At 36.5% G+C, this 19,464-nt stretch overlaps 1 protein-coding gene across 6 annotated transcripts in view; it reads right to left on the bottom strand.

Annotated features, from left to right (window-relative positions):
* Positions 1-19,464, bottom strand: part of STXBP5L (syntaxin binding protein 5L) — a 333,130-nt gene that overhangs the window by 157,296 nt on the left and 156,370 nt on the right. For all 6 annotated transcript variants that reach the window (XM_070466030.1, XM_070466033.1, XM_070466032.1 and 3 more), the window contains exon 9: positions 17,501-17,624. In XM_070466030.1, the coding sequence (XP_070322131.1) occupies positions 17,501-17,624 (124 nt within the window). The remainder of the gene's footprint in view (positions 1-17,500; positions 17,625-19,464) is intronic.

Below are 19,464 nucleotides of genomic sequence, written 5' to 3'. Positions count from 1 at the left end.
GCCCTGTTGTTAATATGCAAGAATGGAGGGGCAGGGCCCCACCAACACATGCTCACAGTGGGCACGACTCTGCCTCTGTGAGCTCTGGGAGTGCACAAGCACCATGGGCCATCCACACACAGAGGCAAGGCTGAAGTCTGTGTTGATCCCCAGGAGCTGGAGCTACATGACTTTAGAAGCGGGGCTGAAATTTGAGCAGTGTCCTATTGGTTTCGGAGGATTTATGCCATAGGCTCCTTTGTAAGCTCAGAGCCTGTGAGACATTCAAGCAGACTACTAGTACTCCCAGGGTTGGGTGGGTCTGGCATTAGTAGCTGCAAGAACAAGCAAAGGCTGGGCCACGGTCTGGATTGACCCTTCAGGCCTCACAGAGGGCGTCCTGGTGCCTGACTAGTGGACCTGGGCCAGCATATCTATGCTGGTGGACTGGTGAGCACAGTGCCTGAGGAACTTCTGGGCTGATTGCTTGCATTCTTATCTTGAGGAAGGGCTGAGGGCAGTGCCAACAAGAGCATACTTCATGAGCTTGCACAACAGATGTGGATGAGACCACAGAGCACACTTCCCAGAGACAGTTCCTGGGAGGAACACTTAGTAGCTCTTCCCCCAGTGCAGTATCTCACTCTCACCTACCTCACACCACAGCTCAGAAATGGATCTAGGAGCTACTACTGCCAACAACTAGGAGCAGACCCTACCCCCAACAGGGCTGTGACAACCACAGAGCAAAACGGAGGCCTCATTCAACATCCAAGGCAGGCTCTGATCACCACAATACCAGTCACACCCATTATCAAGAGGATAATGGGCAGCACCCAATGAGGAAAGCTGGGGCAGGCATCCATACTAAAAACAGCCCTCTCACCAAAAATATTACACAGACACAGGCTACACAGGGATACCCACATAAAAACAGCCCTTTAAGACCGCAGTGGACAACTGTTTCTTCTAAATTCATAGAGTCGAAGAAATCTAAGTAAAATGAAGCAGCAGAAGTACCACTTCCACTTAAAAGAACAAGAGAAATCCCCTGAAGGAATAAACAAATCTCTCCAGTCTTGGAGTTCAAAAAAGAAAATAATAAAAATACTAACAGAATTAAGAAAGGCTATTAATAGGAATTAAGAAAGGCAGATCACTGAACAAGGAACTAGAAACTATAAAGAGGAGCCAATTAAAATTAGAAAACTAATTTTCTGAGACAAAAGCTGAGCTGAAAGCAATAAATACCGAACTTAACAATTCAGAAGAACAAATAAGTGATCTGGAAGAAAAGAATGGAAATCACGCATCACGAAAGCAGACAGACAGATGAAAAAAAAAAAAAATGAAAGCAATATAAAAGACCTATGGAATAATATAAAGCAAGCCAATTTACACATAGTAGGGATCCCAAAGAAGAAGAAACAGAAAAGAGGATTGAAAATATATTTGAAGAAATTATGGAAAATTTTTCCCAAACCTAAGGAAACAAACTATCTAGGCACAAGAAGCACAGTGGGTCCAAAGCAGGAAGAACCCAGACAGACTTTCACCAAGATATATCATAATTAAACAGAGGATTCTAAAGGTGGAAAGAGAGAAAAAAAAAAAAAGTAGGTTACAGGGAACAGCCATAAGGCTATCATCTGGTTTCTCTACAGAAATGTTGCAGACCAGAGGGGAGTGTCACGTTATATACAAAGCTCCGAAAGGGAAAATCCTGCAACCTAAGAGACTCTATCCAGCAAGATTATCATTTAGAAATTCCGCAGATGAGCAAAAGCTAAAGGAATACAGCAATAGACTATTGAAAGGACTACTGAAAGGACTTATCTAAATAGAAAAGAAGCAAGAATCTATAGGAAAGGGAAAATCACAATTGGAAAGCAAATCACTTAAATAGGTCAGTACATGAATTAAAAAATTTGTTTTGAAAGTGATGATAATTACAATGAATAGCAAAAGGATAAACATGACAATGTAAAACAGTACATCAAAATCATAAAATGTTGGGGAGGGGTGTAAGAAAATATAGATTTTTTTTTTTTAAATGTCTTTGAGCCTATATGACTACCAGCCTAAGCAGGTAGATATGGTATTGGGTTAACACACTTGAAAAATTATAACCACAAATAAAAAAAAATTAATAGATGCACAAAAAAACAAACAAAAAAGGAATTAGTTTCTGGTATACAACAAAGTGAATCAGCTAGATGTATACATATAGCCACTCGCTCTTAAACCTCCCTACCATCCCTCATCCCACCCCTCTGTGTCATCACAGAGCACTGAGCTGAGCTCCCTATGCAATACAGCAGCCTCTCACTAGCTATCCCTTTTACACATGGTAGTGTATACATACATTAGTACCACTCTTCCAATTTGTCCCACCCACCCCTCCCAGTCTGTATCCACATGTCCAATTATGTGCCAACAAAAATAAATAAAATATTTTAAAAAGTTTTTAGTAAATAAGGTGCCAAATACATGAAAAAAACAAAAGAAAACACAAGCATAATACAAAAGAAAATTATCAAACCATAAAAGGACAAAAAGAAGGGAACAAAGAAGAAATACAAAATCAACTAGAAAATAAGATTTTAAATGGCAATAAATTTATATCTATCAATAATTACCTTAAATGTCAATATACTAAATGCTCCAATCAAAAGGCACAGAGTGGCAGACTGTATAATAAGACAAGAGACTATAATACGCTGCCTATGAGAGGTTAATTTCACATATAAAGACACATACTGAAAGTGAGGCAATGGGAAAAGATATTCCATGCAAACAGAAGCAGAAGAAAGAGATGGTAAAAAGAATGTTATACCATGACTAAGTGCAATTTATCCCAGATGTGTAAGGCTGGTTCAACATTCAAAAACTAATGAATGTAGTCCATACATCAACAAGCCAAAAAAGAAAAACCACATCACCATATACAGATGCATAAGAAGCATGTGACAAAATCCAACACCCATTCATGATAAAAACTCCCAGGAAACTAGAAATGAAACTGTGCAGGAACTTAAAGGGCCTTCTCAGGAATGGACACTCCAATGTGTCCCCAGCTGCTTGCTTTTAGAAAAAGCTTTAGCCTCCTAGGCCTTTGCCTAGTTGCAAAGAGCAAATTTAATCAAAGAAAGGAGAAAATACAGAAACAAAGCACTCAAAATAATATTGAAAGTGAATGTGTTAGTCACTCAGTCGTGTCCAACTCTTTATGACTCCATGGACTGTAGCCCACTAAGCTCCTCTGTCGGTGGGATTCTCCAGGCAAGCATACTAGTCTGGAGTGGGTTGCCATTCCCTTCTCCAGGGTATCTTCTCAACCCAGGGATTAAACCCTGGTCTCCCGCATTACAGGCAGATTTTTTCACCATATGAGCCATGAGGGAAGCCATAAAAAATAGTATTAGTTAGCAACAACACAAAATTGAGGACACTTAATTCCTCCTCAACAGCTATAAATAATATTCTAAGTCATATCCTTGAGTTGTTTTTCAGATACTAAACACCCCCACCAAGAGGCAGAAGTTAACTACATGCTGACCACCAGCACATAAACCCTAGACTAGTTGGAACCACAAAGTTGATCAAGATTCTAGAAATATCACCCTGTTATCACCATCAACCAGTCAGAGAATTAAGCACAAACTGATCACATACTCTGCAATTCTCTTCCTCAGACAGTCTTTAAAAGCCCTAAAAGCCATTGGGGGAGTTTGGGTCTTTTGTGTACGAGCTACCCATTCCTCTTGCTTGGTCCCACATTGTATGCTTTGCAATAAATGATGTACTTCACAAAAATACAGTATCAGCAGACTGACTTTACTGCACACAGTCAAGTAGACCCAAGTTTGGTTCACTAACAGAAATAGATGGAAACATTGTTAATGTGATAATAAATACCTACCAAAAATCCTATAGAAAATATGGTAGGATACTTATTGGTAAGAAATCAAGTCTTTCCCAGTAAGATTAAGAACAAGGCAAGGCTATCCCTTCTCACTGTTGTTTTTCAATATTGTACTCAAGAGTTCCAAAGAATAGCAAGGAGAGATAAGAAAGCCTTCCTCAGTGGTCAATGCAAAGAAATAGAGAAAAACAATAGAATGGGAAAGACTAGAGATCTCATCAGGAAAATTAGAGATACCAAGGGAAGGTTTCATGCAAAGATGGGCTCAATAAAGGACAGAAATGGTATGGACCTAACAGAAGCAGAAGATATTAAGAAGAGGTGGCAAGAATACACAGAAGAACTGCACAAAAAAGATCTTCATGACCCAGATAATCATGATGGTGTGATCAATCACCTAGAGCCAGACATCCTGGAATGTGAAGTCAAGTGGGTCTTAGACAAAGTCAAGCTTTGTCTTACAAACAAAGCTAGTAGAGTGATGGAATTCCAGTTCAGCTCTATCAAATCCTCAAAGATGATGCTGTGAAAGTACTGCACTCAATATGCCAGAAATTTGGAAAATTCAGCAGTGGCCACAGAACTGGAAAAGGTCAGTTTTCATTCCAATCCCTAAGAAAGGAAATGCCAAAGAATGCTCAAACTACTGCACAATTGCACTCATCTCACATGATAGTAAAGTAATGCTCAACATTCTCCAAGCCAGGCTTCAGCAATACGTGAACCGTAACTTCCAGATGTTCAAGCTGGACTTAGAAAAGACAGAAGAACCAGAGATCACATTGCCAACATCCAACATCGATGGATCATCGAAAAAAACAAGAGTTCCAGAAAAACATCTATTTCTGTAATTAACTGTGCCAAAGCCTTTGACTGTGTGGATCACAATAAACTGTGGAAAATTTTGAAAAAGATGGGAATACCAGACCACCTGACCTTCCTCTTGAGAAATCTGTATGCAGGTCAGGAAGTAACAGTTAGAACTGGACATGGAACAACAGACTGGTTCCAAATAGGGAAAGGAGTATGTCAAGACTGTATATTGTCACCCTGCTTATTTAACTTATATGCAGAGTACATCATGAGAAATGCTGGGCTGGAAGAAGCACAAGCTGGAATCAAGATTGCCAGGAGAAATATCAATAACCTCAGATATGCAGATGACACCACCCTTATGGCAGAAAGTGAGGAAGAACTAAAGAGCCTCTTAATGAAAGTGAAAGAAGAAAGTGAAAAAGTTGGCTTAAAGCTCAACATTTGGAAAACTAAGATCATGGCATCCAGTCCTATCACTTCATGGGAAATAGACAGGGAAACAGTGGAAACAGTGGCTAACTTTATTTTTGGGGGGGCTCCAAAATCACTGCAGATGGTGATTGCAGCCATGAAATTAAAAGATGCTTACTCCTTGGAAGGAAAGTTATGACCAGCCTAGATAGCATATTAAAAAGCAGAGACATTACTTTGTCAACAAAGGTCTGTCTAGTCAAGGCTATGGTTTTTCCAGTAGTCATGTATGGATGTGAGAGTTGGACTGTAAAGAAAGCCGAGCACCAAAGAATTGATGCTTTTGAACTGTGGTGGTGGAGAAGACTCTTGAGAGTCTGTTGGACTGCAAGGAGATTCAACCAGTCCATCCTAAAGGAGATCAGTCCTGGGTGTTCTTTGGAAGGATTGATGTTAAAGCTGAAACTACAATACTTTGGCTGCCTGATGCAAAGAGCTGATTCATTTGAAAAGACCCTGATGCTGGGAAAGATTGAAGGCAGGAGGAGAAGGGGATGACAGAGGATGAGATGTTTGGATGGCATCACCGACTCAATGGACACGAGTCTGAGTAAACTCCGGGAGTTGGTGATGGACAGGGAGGCCTGACATGTTGCAGTCCATGGGTCACAAAGAGTCAGATAACTGAGTGACTGAACTGAAGTCCTAGGTAATGAAATAAGACAAAATATGGAAGAAAAGAGATACAGATTGAGAAAGAATAAATAAAAATATCTGTCCATAAATAACATAGTCACCTATATGCATGCACGCTAAGTCGCTTCAGTCATGTCCAACTCTGTGACCCTATGGACCATAGTCCACTAGGCTCCTCTGTCTATGGGATTCTCCAGGCAAGAACACTGGAGTGTGTTGCCATGCCCTCCTCCAGGAGATTTTCCTGACCTAGGGATCAAGTCCACATCTTTCATGTCTCTTGCATTGGCAGGCGGTTTCTTTACCACTAGCACCACATGGGAACTCCAATCACCTATGTCGTAATCCAAAAGCATTGACAAAAGATCTGGAACTAAGAAGTGATCACAACAAGGTTGCAAGATACATTGTTCATATACAAAAGTCAATTTATTTCCCTTATATCAGCAAAAAAGTAGAACTGGAAACTAAAACACAATACCATTTACACTGTCATCCAAAAAAATGAAATACCAAATATGCATGCAATCACTAGGAGTAAAACTAAAAACTCTGATGAATGAAACCAAATAACTAAATAAATGGAGATATATTTTGCATTCATGCATATTCAGACTCAATATTATCAAAATGTCAGTTTTCCCAATTTAGCCTATAAATTCAGTGCAATCCCAATCGAATTCTCAGCATGCTATTTTGTGAATACCAACAAACTGATTTTTAATGTTTATATGGAAAGACAAAATATCTAGTATTGTCAACAACAAAGTGGGAGGCCTGCAAGTAGTGGGACTTCAAGACGTACTATAAAGCTAAAATGATCAAAATAGAGAAAGACAAATAAATTAAGGCAACAGAATAGGAATCCCAGAAATAGACCTCCACAAATATAGCCAACTGATCCTTGACAAAAGAGCAAAAGCAATGCAATGGGGAAAAGACAGTCTTTTTAACAAATGATGCTAGAACAGCTAGACATCTACAAGCCAAAAAAAAAAAAAGAAGAATTAGACACAGATGTTACACTTTTCACAAAAATTAACTAAAAATGGATCACAGATCAATTTGTGTAAACATAAAACTATATAACTCAAGGAGATAACAAAGCAAAAAACCCAATTGATCTTTGGGATTGCTGTGACTTTTTCTATACAATATCAAAGACATAATCTATAAAGAAATAATGGGTAAGTTGGACTTCATTAAAACTAAAAGCTTCTGCTCTGTAGAAGATAACAAATTAAAGACAAGTCTCAGACCAAGGAAAAAGTATCTGCTAAAGACACAGTTGATAAAGTATTATTATCCAAAATTTACAAAGAACTCTTAAAGGACTTGCCTGATAGCTCAGTTGGTAAAGAATCCACCTGCAACGCAGGAGACCCCGGTTCGATTCCTGCATTTGGAAGATCTGCTGGAGAAGGGATAGGTTACCCACTCCAGTATTCTTGGGCTTCCCCTGTGGCTCAGCTGGTAAAGAATCTGCCTATAATGCAGGAGACCTGGGTTTGATCCCTGGGTTGGGAAGATCCCCTGGAGAAGGGAAAGGTTACCCTCTCCAGTATTCGGGCCTGGAGAATTCCATGCATTGTACAGTCCATCAGGTCGCAAAGAGTCGGACACGACTGAGTGACTTTCACTTTCAATTAAAGGTCAACAGTAAGAAAAGCAAACAACCCAACAAAAAAGTGGGCCAAAGATCTTAACAGACACTTCATCAAAGAAAACATACACATGGTAAACAATCATATGAACAATGTTCCACATCAAATGTTAAAGAGAAACGCAAATTAAAGCAATACGAGATACTAAGACACACTTACTAGTATGGCCAAAATCTGAAATACAGACAACATCAAATGCTGGAGAGGATGTGAAGCAACAGTAACTCTCTTTCATCGTGGGTGGGAATGCAAAATGGTACACCACTTTGGAAAACTGGACAATTTGCCAATTTCTTACAAAACGAAACATACTGTTACCACAGGATGACACAATTGCATTCCTTGGTACTCTACCTGCCAATATTCCAGCACCAACTTCAGTAACAGTTCATCTGCCAGTTAGTGGTCAACAGTCCTGGAGCCTCTGGGACCCTGTGATTGAGCCAGCACTAGCCCTGAGGCCCACTAGGATTCTACAAGCAGCCACCTCATGGCCAGGAACCACTAAACAGCAGCTGGCAGCATCCACACAAGGCAGGACTTGGCAACCAACTGGCCCAACTGGCAACCAAACATAACAGAATGCCCATACAGTCAATCTGCCCCAATAGAAGAACCCATGTAGCCCTCTTAGGGGGAAACCCTAGAGCACATACCTTGCTGATGAGAGGGGAGTGCATTGCTGTGATACATAAGGTGTCTTCTACAGAAAGTCACTTCTCCAAGGTTGGGAAATGTGACTAACCTACCACATCAGTTCAGTTCAGTTGCTCAGTCGTGTCTGACTCTTTGCAACCACATGGACACTGGGCTTCCTTGTCCATCACCAACTCCCAGAGCTTACTCAAACTCATGTCCATCGAGTCGGTGATGCCATCCAACCATCTCATCCTCTGTCATCCCCTTCTCCTCCTGCCTTCAATCTTTCCCAGTGTCAGGGTCTTCTCCAATGAGTCAGTTCTTCGCATCAGTTGGCCAAAGTATTGGAGTTTCAGCTTCAGCATCAGTCTTTCCAATGAGTATTCAGGACTGATTATCTTTAGGATTGACTGGCTGGATCTCCTTGTAGTCCAAGGGACTCTTAAGAGTCTTCTCTAATACCACAGTTCAAAAGCATCAATTCTTTGGTGCTTAGCTTTCTTTATAGTCCAACTCTCACATCCATACATGACTATTGGAAAAACCATAACTTTGACTAGATGGACCTTTGCTGGCAAAATAATGTCTCTGCTTTTTAATATGCTATCTAGGTTGGTCACAGATACCACATATATAAACCTACCACATACATAAAATAAAATAGCAACTTAGACAAAATTGAGGTGGCAACAAAAAATGTTCCAGATAAAGGAATAATATAAAACACCAGACTATCTAGGTGAAGTGGAGATAAGCAATCTATCCAAGAAATCCAGATGAATGGTCATGAAGATGATCAAAGAACTTGAGAGCAGAATGAATACACAGAGCAAGAAGTTATTAACAAAGAGTTAGAAAATATAAAGAACACTCAGAGATGAATAATACAAAAACTAAAATGAAAAATACACTAAAAGGAATCAATAATAGACTAAAAGATATAGAGGAATGGATCAGTAAGCTAGAAGACAGTGTAGTGGATGTCATTGCTGCTGAACAGAAAAAAGAAAAAATAATGAAAAGAAATGAGCACAGTTCCAGAGACCTCTGGAACAACAGCAAGCACATCAGTATTTACATTATGTGGGTCTCAGAAGGAAAAAAATAGATATAAAGGGGCTGAGAACATATTTGAAGATATCATAGCTGAAAACTAACCTGAAAGAAAACAGCTAACCAAGTCCAGGAAATGCAGACAGTCCCATACAGGATGAATCCAAAGAGGAACATATTAAGATACTGTAACTCAGTTCAGTTCAGTTCAGTTGCTAGTCATGTCCAACTCTTCGCGACCCCCATGGACTGCAGCACCCCAAGCTTCCCTGTCCACCACCAACTACCAGAGCTTTCTCAAACTCATGTCCATTGAGTTGGTGATGCCATTCAACCATCTCATCCTCTGTCATCCCCTTCTCCTCCTGCCTTCAATCTTTCCCGGCATCAGGGTCTTTTCCAATGAGTCAGTTCTTTGCATCAGTTGGCCAGACTACTGGAGTTTCAGCTTCAGCATCAGTCCTTCCAAAGAACATTCAGGACTGATTTCCTTTAGGATGGACTGGTTGATTCTCCTTGCAGTCCAAGGGGCTCTCAAGAGTCTTCTCCAACACCACAGTTCAAAAGCATCAATTCTTTGGTGCTCAGCTTTCTTTATAGTCCAACTTTCACATCCATACATGACTACTGGAAAAACCATAGCTTTGACTAGACAGACCTTTGTTGGCAAAATAATGTCTCTGCTCTAATGTGTTACTTATGTTCTTCTTGTATTAATGTATTACTTATGTTATTTACTTTGCTGACAAAGTAATACAGTAATTAATATGACAAAAATTAAAGATAAAAAGGGAATATTAAAAGAATAAGAGAAAAGCAACAAATAACATACAAGGGAACTCCCAGTAGGATATCCACTGTCTTTTCAGGAGAAAATCTGCAGGCCAGAAAGGAGTGGCATGATATATTTAAAGTGATGAAAAAGTGAAAAAAAATACAACCAAAAATACTCTATCCAGGAGGGATCTCACTTAGAGTTGATGGAGAAATTAAATGATACAGAGACAAGCAAAGCTATAGGATTTCAGCACCACCAAATGAGCTTTACAACAAATATTAAAGGAACTTCTCTAGGTAAAAAAGAAAAGGCCACAATCAGACACAAGAAAATTATAAAATGAAAAAGCTCACCAGTAAAGCAAAGATACAGAGAAGGTTCAAAACCATCCACACACAAAACCAGTAGGGAGGTTAAAAGATGAGTCATTAAATCATCTATAACCACAATAAACAGTTAAGGGATACACAAAACAATTAGATGCAAAATATGATATCAAAAACAGTAATTGTGAGGTGGAGGAGAGTACACATGCAAGGTTTTTGAAATGCATTTGAAAATAAGAGATAAGCAACTGAAAACAATCATGTATATATAGACTGCTATACAAAAACCTCTTGATAGTGACAAATCCAAAAGCAATAACAGATACCCAGATACACAGAAAAGGAAAAAAAAAATCGAAGCATAACACTAAAGATAGTCATCAAATCACAAGAAAATAGAACACGAGAAGAAGAAAGCGGGGGCAGGGGGAAGCTACAAATCCAAATCCAAAACAATTTACAGAATAATGGTAATAAGAACATAAAACTTGATAACTGCCTTAAATATAACTGGACCGAAAGCTTCCACCAAAAGATACAGGATGGCTGAATGGTACATAAACAAGACCCATGAATATGCTGTTTATGAGAGACCCATTTCAGATCTAGAGACACATAGACTGAAAGTGAGGGGGTGGAAAAAAAGTATTCCATGCAAACGGAAATCAAAAGAAAGCTGAGGTAGCAATACTTACACACAACAAAGTGACTTCAAAATAAAGATTGTTATAAGAGAGAAAGAAGGACACTACATAAGGATCAAGGAATCAATCCAAGAAGAAGATACAACAATTGTAAATATACATGCACCCAGCACAGGAGCACCTCAATATATAAGGCAAATGCTAATAGCCATAAAAGGAGAAATTGACAGTAACACAATAACAGTGGGAAACTTTAACACCCCACTTTCATCAATGGACAGAACATCCAGAAAATAAATCAGCAATAAAACACAGGCCATAAATAACACATTAGAGCAAATGAACTTAATTGATATTTATAGAGCATTCCATCAAAAAGCAGAACACACATTCTTTTCAAGTGCATATGGAACATTCTTCAGAATAAATTATGCTAGGCCACACAAAAAAGAAAAAAGCCCTCAATAAATTTCAGAAAACTGAAATCATATCAAGTATCTTTTCCAAGCAAAACCCTATGAGGACTAGAAATCAATCAACTATGAGAAAAAAATGTAAAAAATGCAAACACAAGAAGGCTAAACAATATGCTATTTAACAATCAGTGGATCACTGAAAATATCAAAGAGGAAATAAAAAAATACCTAGACATAAATGAAAATGAAAAATGATCCAAAACATATGAGATGCAGCAGAAGCAGTTTAAGAGAAAAATCTATAGTATACACAGGTTTACCTCAGGAAACAAGAAAAATCTCAAATAAGCAACACCTAACTCTTGAGAGTCCCTTGGACTGCAAGGAGATCCAACCAGTCCATCCTAAAGGAGATCAGTCCTGGGTGTTCATTGGAAGGACTGATGCTGAAGCTGAAACTCCAGTACTTTGGCCACCTCATGCGAAGAGTTGACTCACTGGAAAAGACCCTGATGCTGGGAGGGATTGGGGGCAGGAGGAGAAGGGGATGACAGAGGATGAGATGGCTGGATGGCATCACCGACCCAATGGACATTAGTTTGAGTAAATTCTGGGAGTTGGTGATGGACAGGGAGGCCTAGTGTGCTGCGATTCATGGGGTCGCAAAGAGTCAGACACAACTGAGCGACTGAACTGAACTGAACTGAACCTTAGGCCTGTAGCAACTGGAAAAAGAACAAACAAAACCAAAAGTTAGTAGAACAAAAGAAATCATAAAGATGACAGTGGAAACAAAATTGAGTCTAAGAAAAAACAAAAATGATCAGTGAAAGTAAAAGCTGGTTCTTTGAAAATATAAACAAAATTGATAAATCCTTTGCTGACTCATCAAGAAAAAAAAGGAGAGGGCTCACTCAAATCAATAAAACTGGAAAGGAAAAAGAAATTATAACCAACATCACAGGCATACAAAGGATCATAAGAGACTACTGTGAACAACGACACGCCAATAAAATGGGCAACCTAAGAGTAACAGACAAATTCTCGGAAAGGCACACCTTCCCAAGGCTAAACCAGGAAGAAATAGAAAATATGAGCAGACAAGTAATGAAACTGAATAATTAATTAAAAACTCTCAACAAGCAAAAGTCCAGAACAAATTGACTTCACAGGTGAATCCTAACGAACATTTATAGAAGAATTAGAACCTATCCTTATCAAACTATTTCAAAAACTGCAGAGGAAGGAGTACTTCTGAACTCATTCTATGAGTCAAGCATCACCCTGATACCAAAACCAGACCAAGATATCACACACAAATAAGACAATTATAGGGCAATTTCACTGATGAACAGAAATGCAAAAATCCTCAACAGAATACTAACAAACCAAATCAAACAATACATAAAAGAATCACATACCATGAAAAATGGAACTCATACCAAGGATAATAATTTTTCAATATCCACAAATCAATGTGATACACCATATCAACATACTGAAGAAGAAAAACCATATGATCATCTTAATAGGTGCAGAACGCTTTTGATAAAAATCAACATTTATTTATGACAACTCTCTAGAAAGAGGACACAGAGAAAACATACCTCAACATAATAAAGGCCATATTTGACAAACCCACAGCTAATATCATGAAGGGAAAATGCTCCTCTCTCAATCATGTCCAACTCTTTGCAATCCCATGGACTGTAGCTCACCAGACTCCTCTGTCCATGGGAATTCTCCAAGCAAGAATACTGAAGTGGGCAGAAGTACCCCCCTTATCCAGGGGATCTTCCCAACCCAGGGATCAAACTCTGGTATCCCACATTACAGGCAGATTTTTTTTACCATCTGAGCCACCAGGGAAGGCCCAACTAACACCATAATCAATGGTAAAAAGCTGAAAGCATTTCTTCTAAGATCAAAAACAAAAAAAGAATGTTCACTCTGTCAACAAAGTTGTGAAGTTCTAGCCATGACAATCACACAACAAAAAGAAAAGAAATCCAAATTGGAAAGGAAGACATAAAAGTGTCATTGTTTGCAGATGGCATGATACTATACATAGAAAATAAAAAGTGTACTACCAAAAAATTATCAGAGCTCATCAATGAATTCAGTAAAGTTGTAGGATGAAAATCAATACACAGAAATCTGTTGCATTTCTGTACATTAGCAATGGACTGTCAGCAAGAAAATTTAAGGAAATAATGCCATTTACTATGATTTCAAAAAGAATAAAAAACCTAGGAATAAACCTGCCTAGGGAGGCAAAAGACCAGTATGCCAAAAACTATAAGACACTGATGAAAGAAACTAAAGACACAGATAGAAAGAAAATACTATGTTCTTGGATTGGAAGAATCAATATTGCTAAAAAGACTATAATATCAAGGCAATCTATAGATTCAATGTAATCCTTGTCAAATTACCACCATGTTTTCACAGAAATGAAACAAATAATTAAAAAATTTGTATGAAAACACAAAAAACTTTGAATAGCCAAAGAAATACTGAGAAAGAAAGATGGAGCTGGATGGATCAGGTGCCATGACTTCGGACTATATTCCAAAGCAACAGAAATCAAGACAGTATGGTACTTGCAGAAAAACAGAAATATAGATCAATGGTACATGATAGAAGGCCCATAGATAAACCCATGCATTCATGGTCACCTTATATATGACAAAGGAGGCAAAAATATACAATGGAGAAAATAAAGCCTCTTCAATAAGTGGTGCTGGGAAAACAGGACAGCTACATGTAAAAGAACAAAATTAGAACAGTACCTAACAACCATACACAAACATAAACTCAAAATGGATCAAAGACCTAAATGTAAGACTGGATACAATAAAACTCTTAAAGGAAAACATAGGCAGAACACTGACATAACTGCATCAAGATCTTTTTTGACCCATCTCCTAAAGAAAATAAAAACAATAATAAGCAAACGGGACCCAATTAAACTTAAAAACTTTTTCACAACAAAGAAAACCATAAACAAGACAAAAAGACAACCCTCAGAATAGGATAAAATATTTAAATTATGTGACTGTCAAGGGTTTAATACCTAATATATACAAATAGCTCATACAACTCAATATTCAAAAAAAAAACAACAACAACCCAATCAAAACATGAGCAGAAGACCTAAACGGACATTTTTCCAAAGAAGACATAGATGACTGACATATGAGAAGATGGCTAATTATTAGAGAAATGCTAGCCAGATGCAAGTCAAAAACAGAATACGTTAAGTCTCGCAGTGGTCAAAATGGTTATCGAAATGTCTACAAATAAAAAGCTAGAGAAGATGTGGAGAAAAGAGAACTCTGCAGGAAGGAACATAAACTGGTATAGCCATTATGGATAGTAGTATGGCGGTTCCTTTAAAAACTAAAAATGGAGCTACCTATGTGACCCAGCAATCCCACTACTGGGTATTTATCCAAAAAGAAAGAAAAAAGAAAATTCTAACTCAAAAAGATATATGCACACCAATGTTGATAGCAGCACTATTTACAATAGCCAAGGCATGGAAACAACTCAAGTGTCCATCAACACATGACTGTTTTAGGATGTGGTGTGTTACACATATACATAACAGTGAAATATTACTCAGCAATAAAAAGAATGAAATATTGTCACTTGTAGCCATATGGATGGACTTAGAGAATATTATACTTGGTGAAGTAACTCAGAGAAAGACAAACACTATATGATATCACTTATATGTGGAATCTAAAAAATAATACAAATGAAACTATATACAAAATAGAAACAGACTCATAGATATTGAAAACAGATGTAAAAGGGGAGGGAGGAGAGGAAAATTACAAGTACTGGATTAACAGATATAAACTACTATACATAAAATAGATAAGCAACAAGGATTCACTGTAGAGAACAGGGAATTATATTCAGTAATAACCTATATTGGAATATAATCTGAAAAAACAACTGAATCACTTAAGTTGTATACCTGAAACTCAAAAAACATTGTAAGTTAACCATACAACAAGAAAAAATACTTGTGTATTCAAAGTAAAAATTACAACATTGTATTTAGATAAATATAATAACTATTGCATAAAGAACAATGGGTGAAGGTAAACAAATATATGTGGTTGTGAAATTTCTACATTTTATGTAAAGTGTTAAATTAACTCTAATATGGAAAGTTAAGGAAGTATACTGTAATCCCTTGAGCAACTGGTTAAAAAGAATATGTGAAGATGAAGGTAAGTTGCCTATATGTAAATTCAAATGAATTATAGTAAAAAACTTTCAAATAATCCAAAAGAAGGCAAAAGGGGGAGATAAAAGGAACAAAAAATGCAATATCATAGGTAATTATATTTAATATTAGTGAACTAAACACTCCAAGTAAATGATGTAAGAGTGAATAAAAATGCAAGACCCAACTATATGTTCTCTACAGTAGACATGATGGATGCCTAATAATAAAATCTTAAAATACATGAAACAAAGAAAGGACAGAATTAAAGAGAGCAGATAATTCTATAACCATTAAATTTTAATACCAGTTTCTCAGAAATTGGTTACTAGGCAAATATCAGTTAAATCATAGAAGAGCTGATAAACATTATCAGCCACATTTAGCTATTTGATTTTTAAAGTATAAACACAAAATGAATAGAATTAGAAGGAAAAACTCACAATAATAGAGGTTTTAATAATAGGTACTTCTCTAAGAATTGAAAACTCAATAATAAAAACAGTGAAGATTTAAATAGTACAAAGTAAAAATAAGAATTTCAAATTTGATCTTTGTGTAAAAGGAAATTACATTCTTCCCAAGTATACTTGGAACTTCATGGTAATTAATTGTGTATGTCTAATTATAAAGTAAATGAAAGGCAGAACAGAAGAGTACTATGATAAGTTAAATAATTCAAAGAAAGACAAATACTCTATGTTGTCACTTATATGTGGGACCAAAAACAAAATAAAACAAAACAGAAATAGACTCACAGATATAGAAAACGAACTAGTGGTGATCAGAGTAGAGAAGGAAGGGGGAGAGACAAATTAGAGTATGAGATGAAATGATATAAACTACTATGTATAGAACAAATAAGCAATAAGGAATATTGCACACTGCAGGGAATTACAGCCATTATTTTGTATAAACTTTAAATGGAGTACAATCTATAAAAATATTTAATCACTATATTGTATACCTGAAACTAATATAAATAATATATCAACTGTACTTCTATATAAATAAATAAAGCATCTCTAAGTAAGTGCCTAAATGTAAGGTAATCTCTTAAGTAAACTGCTAAGATAAATGTTGCAATAATTTAGTCTTTTGCAGATAGAACATGATGGTACAAAAAAATGGCAGACCAACCCAAGTTGGAATAATTCCATCTTTTGATTTATGGGTCACCCACTGTACAAACATACCACTATTTTCTAAATGTAAAACTGTAATAAACACACAGAAACTGTAACACAATGTATCTGATTAACCTCTAGGTTTTGACTTTTCTATTCTTACAACCAAGAGTATGAGGTAAACATGAAAACTGAGATCATCACCTATATTATGGAAAATAATACGGCCTCTGAATAAAAGTTATTCATACATTTGACATCTTTATTCTGTCCACTTAGGTAGAGCCAACATAAATCCTAAATATTTCCTTTCAATGAGGAATATACTAAGAAATACAACCTACAATAAAAACCACAGTACTCAAATGGCATAAGTGAAAATAAATGGGAAAATTTAGAAGACAAAAGACTCTAAAGCAGTATAGAAATTAGGTCTAAGAGTTAGATCCATAAAGCGCCATTCTCTCACTAGCTTCCTTACTCCTTAAAATTGGTCAAATTCCCACATAATTTCCTCTGCTTCAGACACATCAATCATCAATTATTCAATTTTTGCCTGGGAGGTCTCTACATACGTTCAGTTACAATGTAGGAAAGTTGATAGACAGGCAGAAGGGAAGGTTAGAAACTTTGGGTAGGGATCTGAAGGAGGTATAAATGGGTATTTAGAATCAGAAGCTATGTTCTATTACCCCTTTTTAGTGATAATGATACCAAGTTTCCCAGTTCAAGTAGTGGCACTGCATCTCCAGAGTTTCTTTCTTTTGAAAGCATATATCTTACCATGTGGAACTGTGGTCTGGAAAGGACGACTTGGGCTTTTCAGGTTCCATAAGGTCAAGCTACCATCTGAATGGCTGCACATGAACTGTTTGCCCTCATGATGCCAATCAATTGAATGAATAGCCTAATGAAATAACAATTAAAAACAAACAGAGGAGGAAGAAAGTTGATATATCATTCTATATTCCAAAGAAAAAATATTTTAACACAGAATTATTACAGCAATAACACTTAATGTTTCTGACCTAGATCATACTACCTTTGGCTTCAACTCTCTACAGGCATATAAAAGGCTATAAAATCTTATCTCCTTAGATAAAGAAAAGTTAAGTAAATTTCATATTGTTAGATCCCAGAACTTTTTGTTGTAAATCCTATGTCTTCCCCATATCCTTTCATGCTTCTTTGAAAATTATTACAAGGAAGTAAAAGCAAGGTTAACAGAACATAATCTCGGTGAGGCAGAATTTACTTTAATCTCACTTAAAGTAACCAACTTAAAAAGTAATTTACATTAGAGTTGCAATTTGAAGGTTAACTATGTGCCAGACCCCAAGGTAAGCAGTTTACGTACATTATCTCATTTAATCCTACCAAACAGATATTATGTTTTTCTGAATTACGCATGGTAAAATAGGCTAGAAAGACTGAGACATACCTGATCAGGTTACACCACTCAAATCCAACATTTAACTACAAAACCCATATTTGGAATCAATGAACTATGTTAACTCTAACATATGCTCTTTAAATGGACTTAAAGCAGGAAGAATTTAAAATTGTTTGTATCTACAGATTCATTCTGTAGTTATAAATTAAAAAGCAATCATTATATTTTCCTGAATTGTTTTATTCCCTATGATTACACAATGTCTTACATAAAGTAGATACCCAAGTATCTGTTAAATGAATAAGTATTTATGTTATCAAATGTTGCCACACCCTTGGTATTCTTTCAAAATTAGTAAAGTATATAGGGAACTTGGGTAATGTGCTATTTATTGCACAATGAAAGAAACTCTAGTAGACATAAAAGTTGAACAGATGTATACAGCATGATCTTTCCTTAAAGGAACTTAAACAACTGCGAGAAAGGAAACTATAACAATACTTATTGTTTGGAACTTTTAATATTTACTTTTTAAATTTATATTTATAAAATTAAGTTATGGATATATTTATTATTTATACAACTAAGTTATGAATATATTTATTTATATCAAACTTATACATATATTTACACACACATATATTTCCAAACAGTAAGTATTATTAGAGTTATAGACAAATGATGGCTAGAGCAATCATTAGACATATTAGAAATGAAACAGTATATCAGTGGATCTCAAGATAAGATTTGATTAATCAGAAACGATACCATGACACAACAGACTTATTTTTTCTCTCACCCTGGTCTCCATTACTGGGCAGAGAAGATTTCTTTACTACCAGGGTTCAGTAGAGGCAGTGAGAGTGGAAAAAACACTTCTTTGTCTCCTCTGCTTATTTCTTCTCATTTTTGTATGTGTCTAAAGGGGAAGGCCACTTCTTGCCTCCTCTACATGTTAACCTGGATGAACCTCAGTCAATTTAATAAGGTTCTCTCAGACTACTTTGATAAAAATGGTAGGTGCAGGGAAAGCATCCCCAGCCCTAATCTTTATATCCCACTGAATTTGTCTACTGGAGAAGACAGATATAAAAACAATAGATATAACACAAAATCAAAATAAGTTGTATAAAAGAAGTACACTTATTGTACAGAAGAGTAGGCATGTAAAACCAACCTGTTATTAAAGAATAGGAAGTCAAATAATCAATTATTGAAGAGGTTGAAGAGCTGGCATTTGAACTTGACTTAATGGGTAAATATTTAATTTCTATTTATTTGATTATACCCTACTCCATTCTTTAAGAAGGACTTTATGGGTTTTCTGAAAAAACAAATATAATACAACTAATTA

This window comes from Odocoileus virginianus, chromosome 4 (assembly GCF_023699985.2).
Source record: "Odocoileus virginianus isolate 20LAN1187 ecotype Illinois chromosome 4, Ovbor_1.2, whole genome shotgun sequence".
Lineage (NCBI taxonomy): Eukaryota > Metazoa > Chordata > Mammalia > Artiodactyla > Cervidae > Odocoileus > Odocoileus virginianus.
This window is presented reverse-complemented; position numbering and strand designations above follow the sequence as displayed.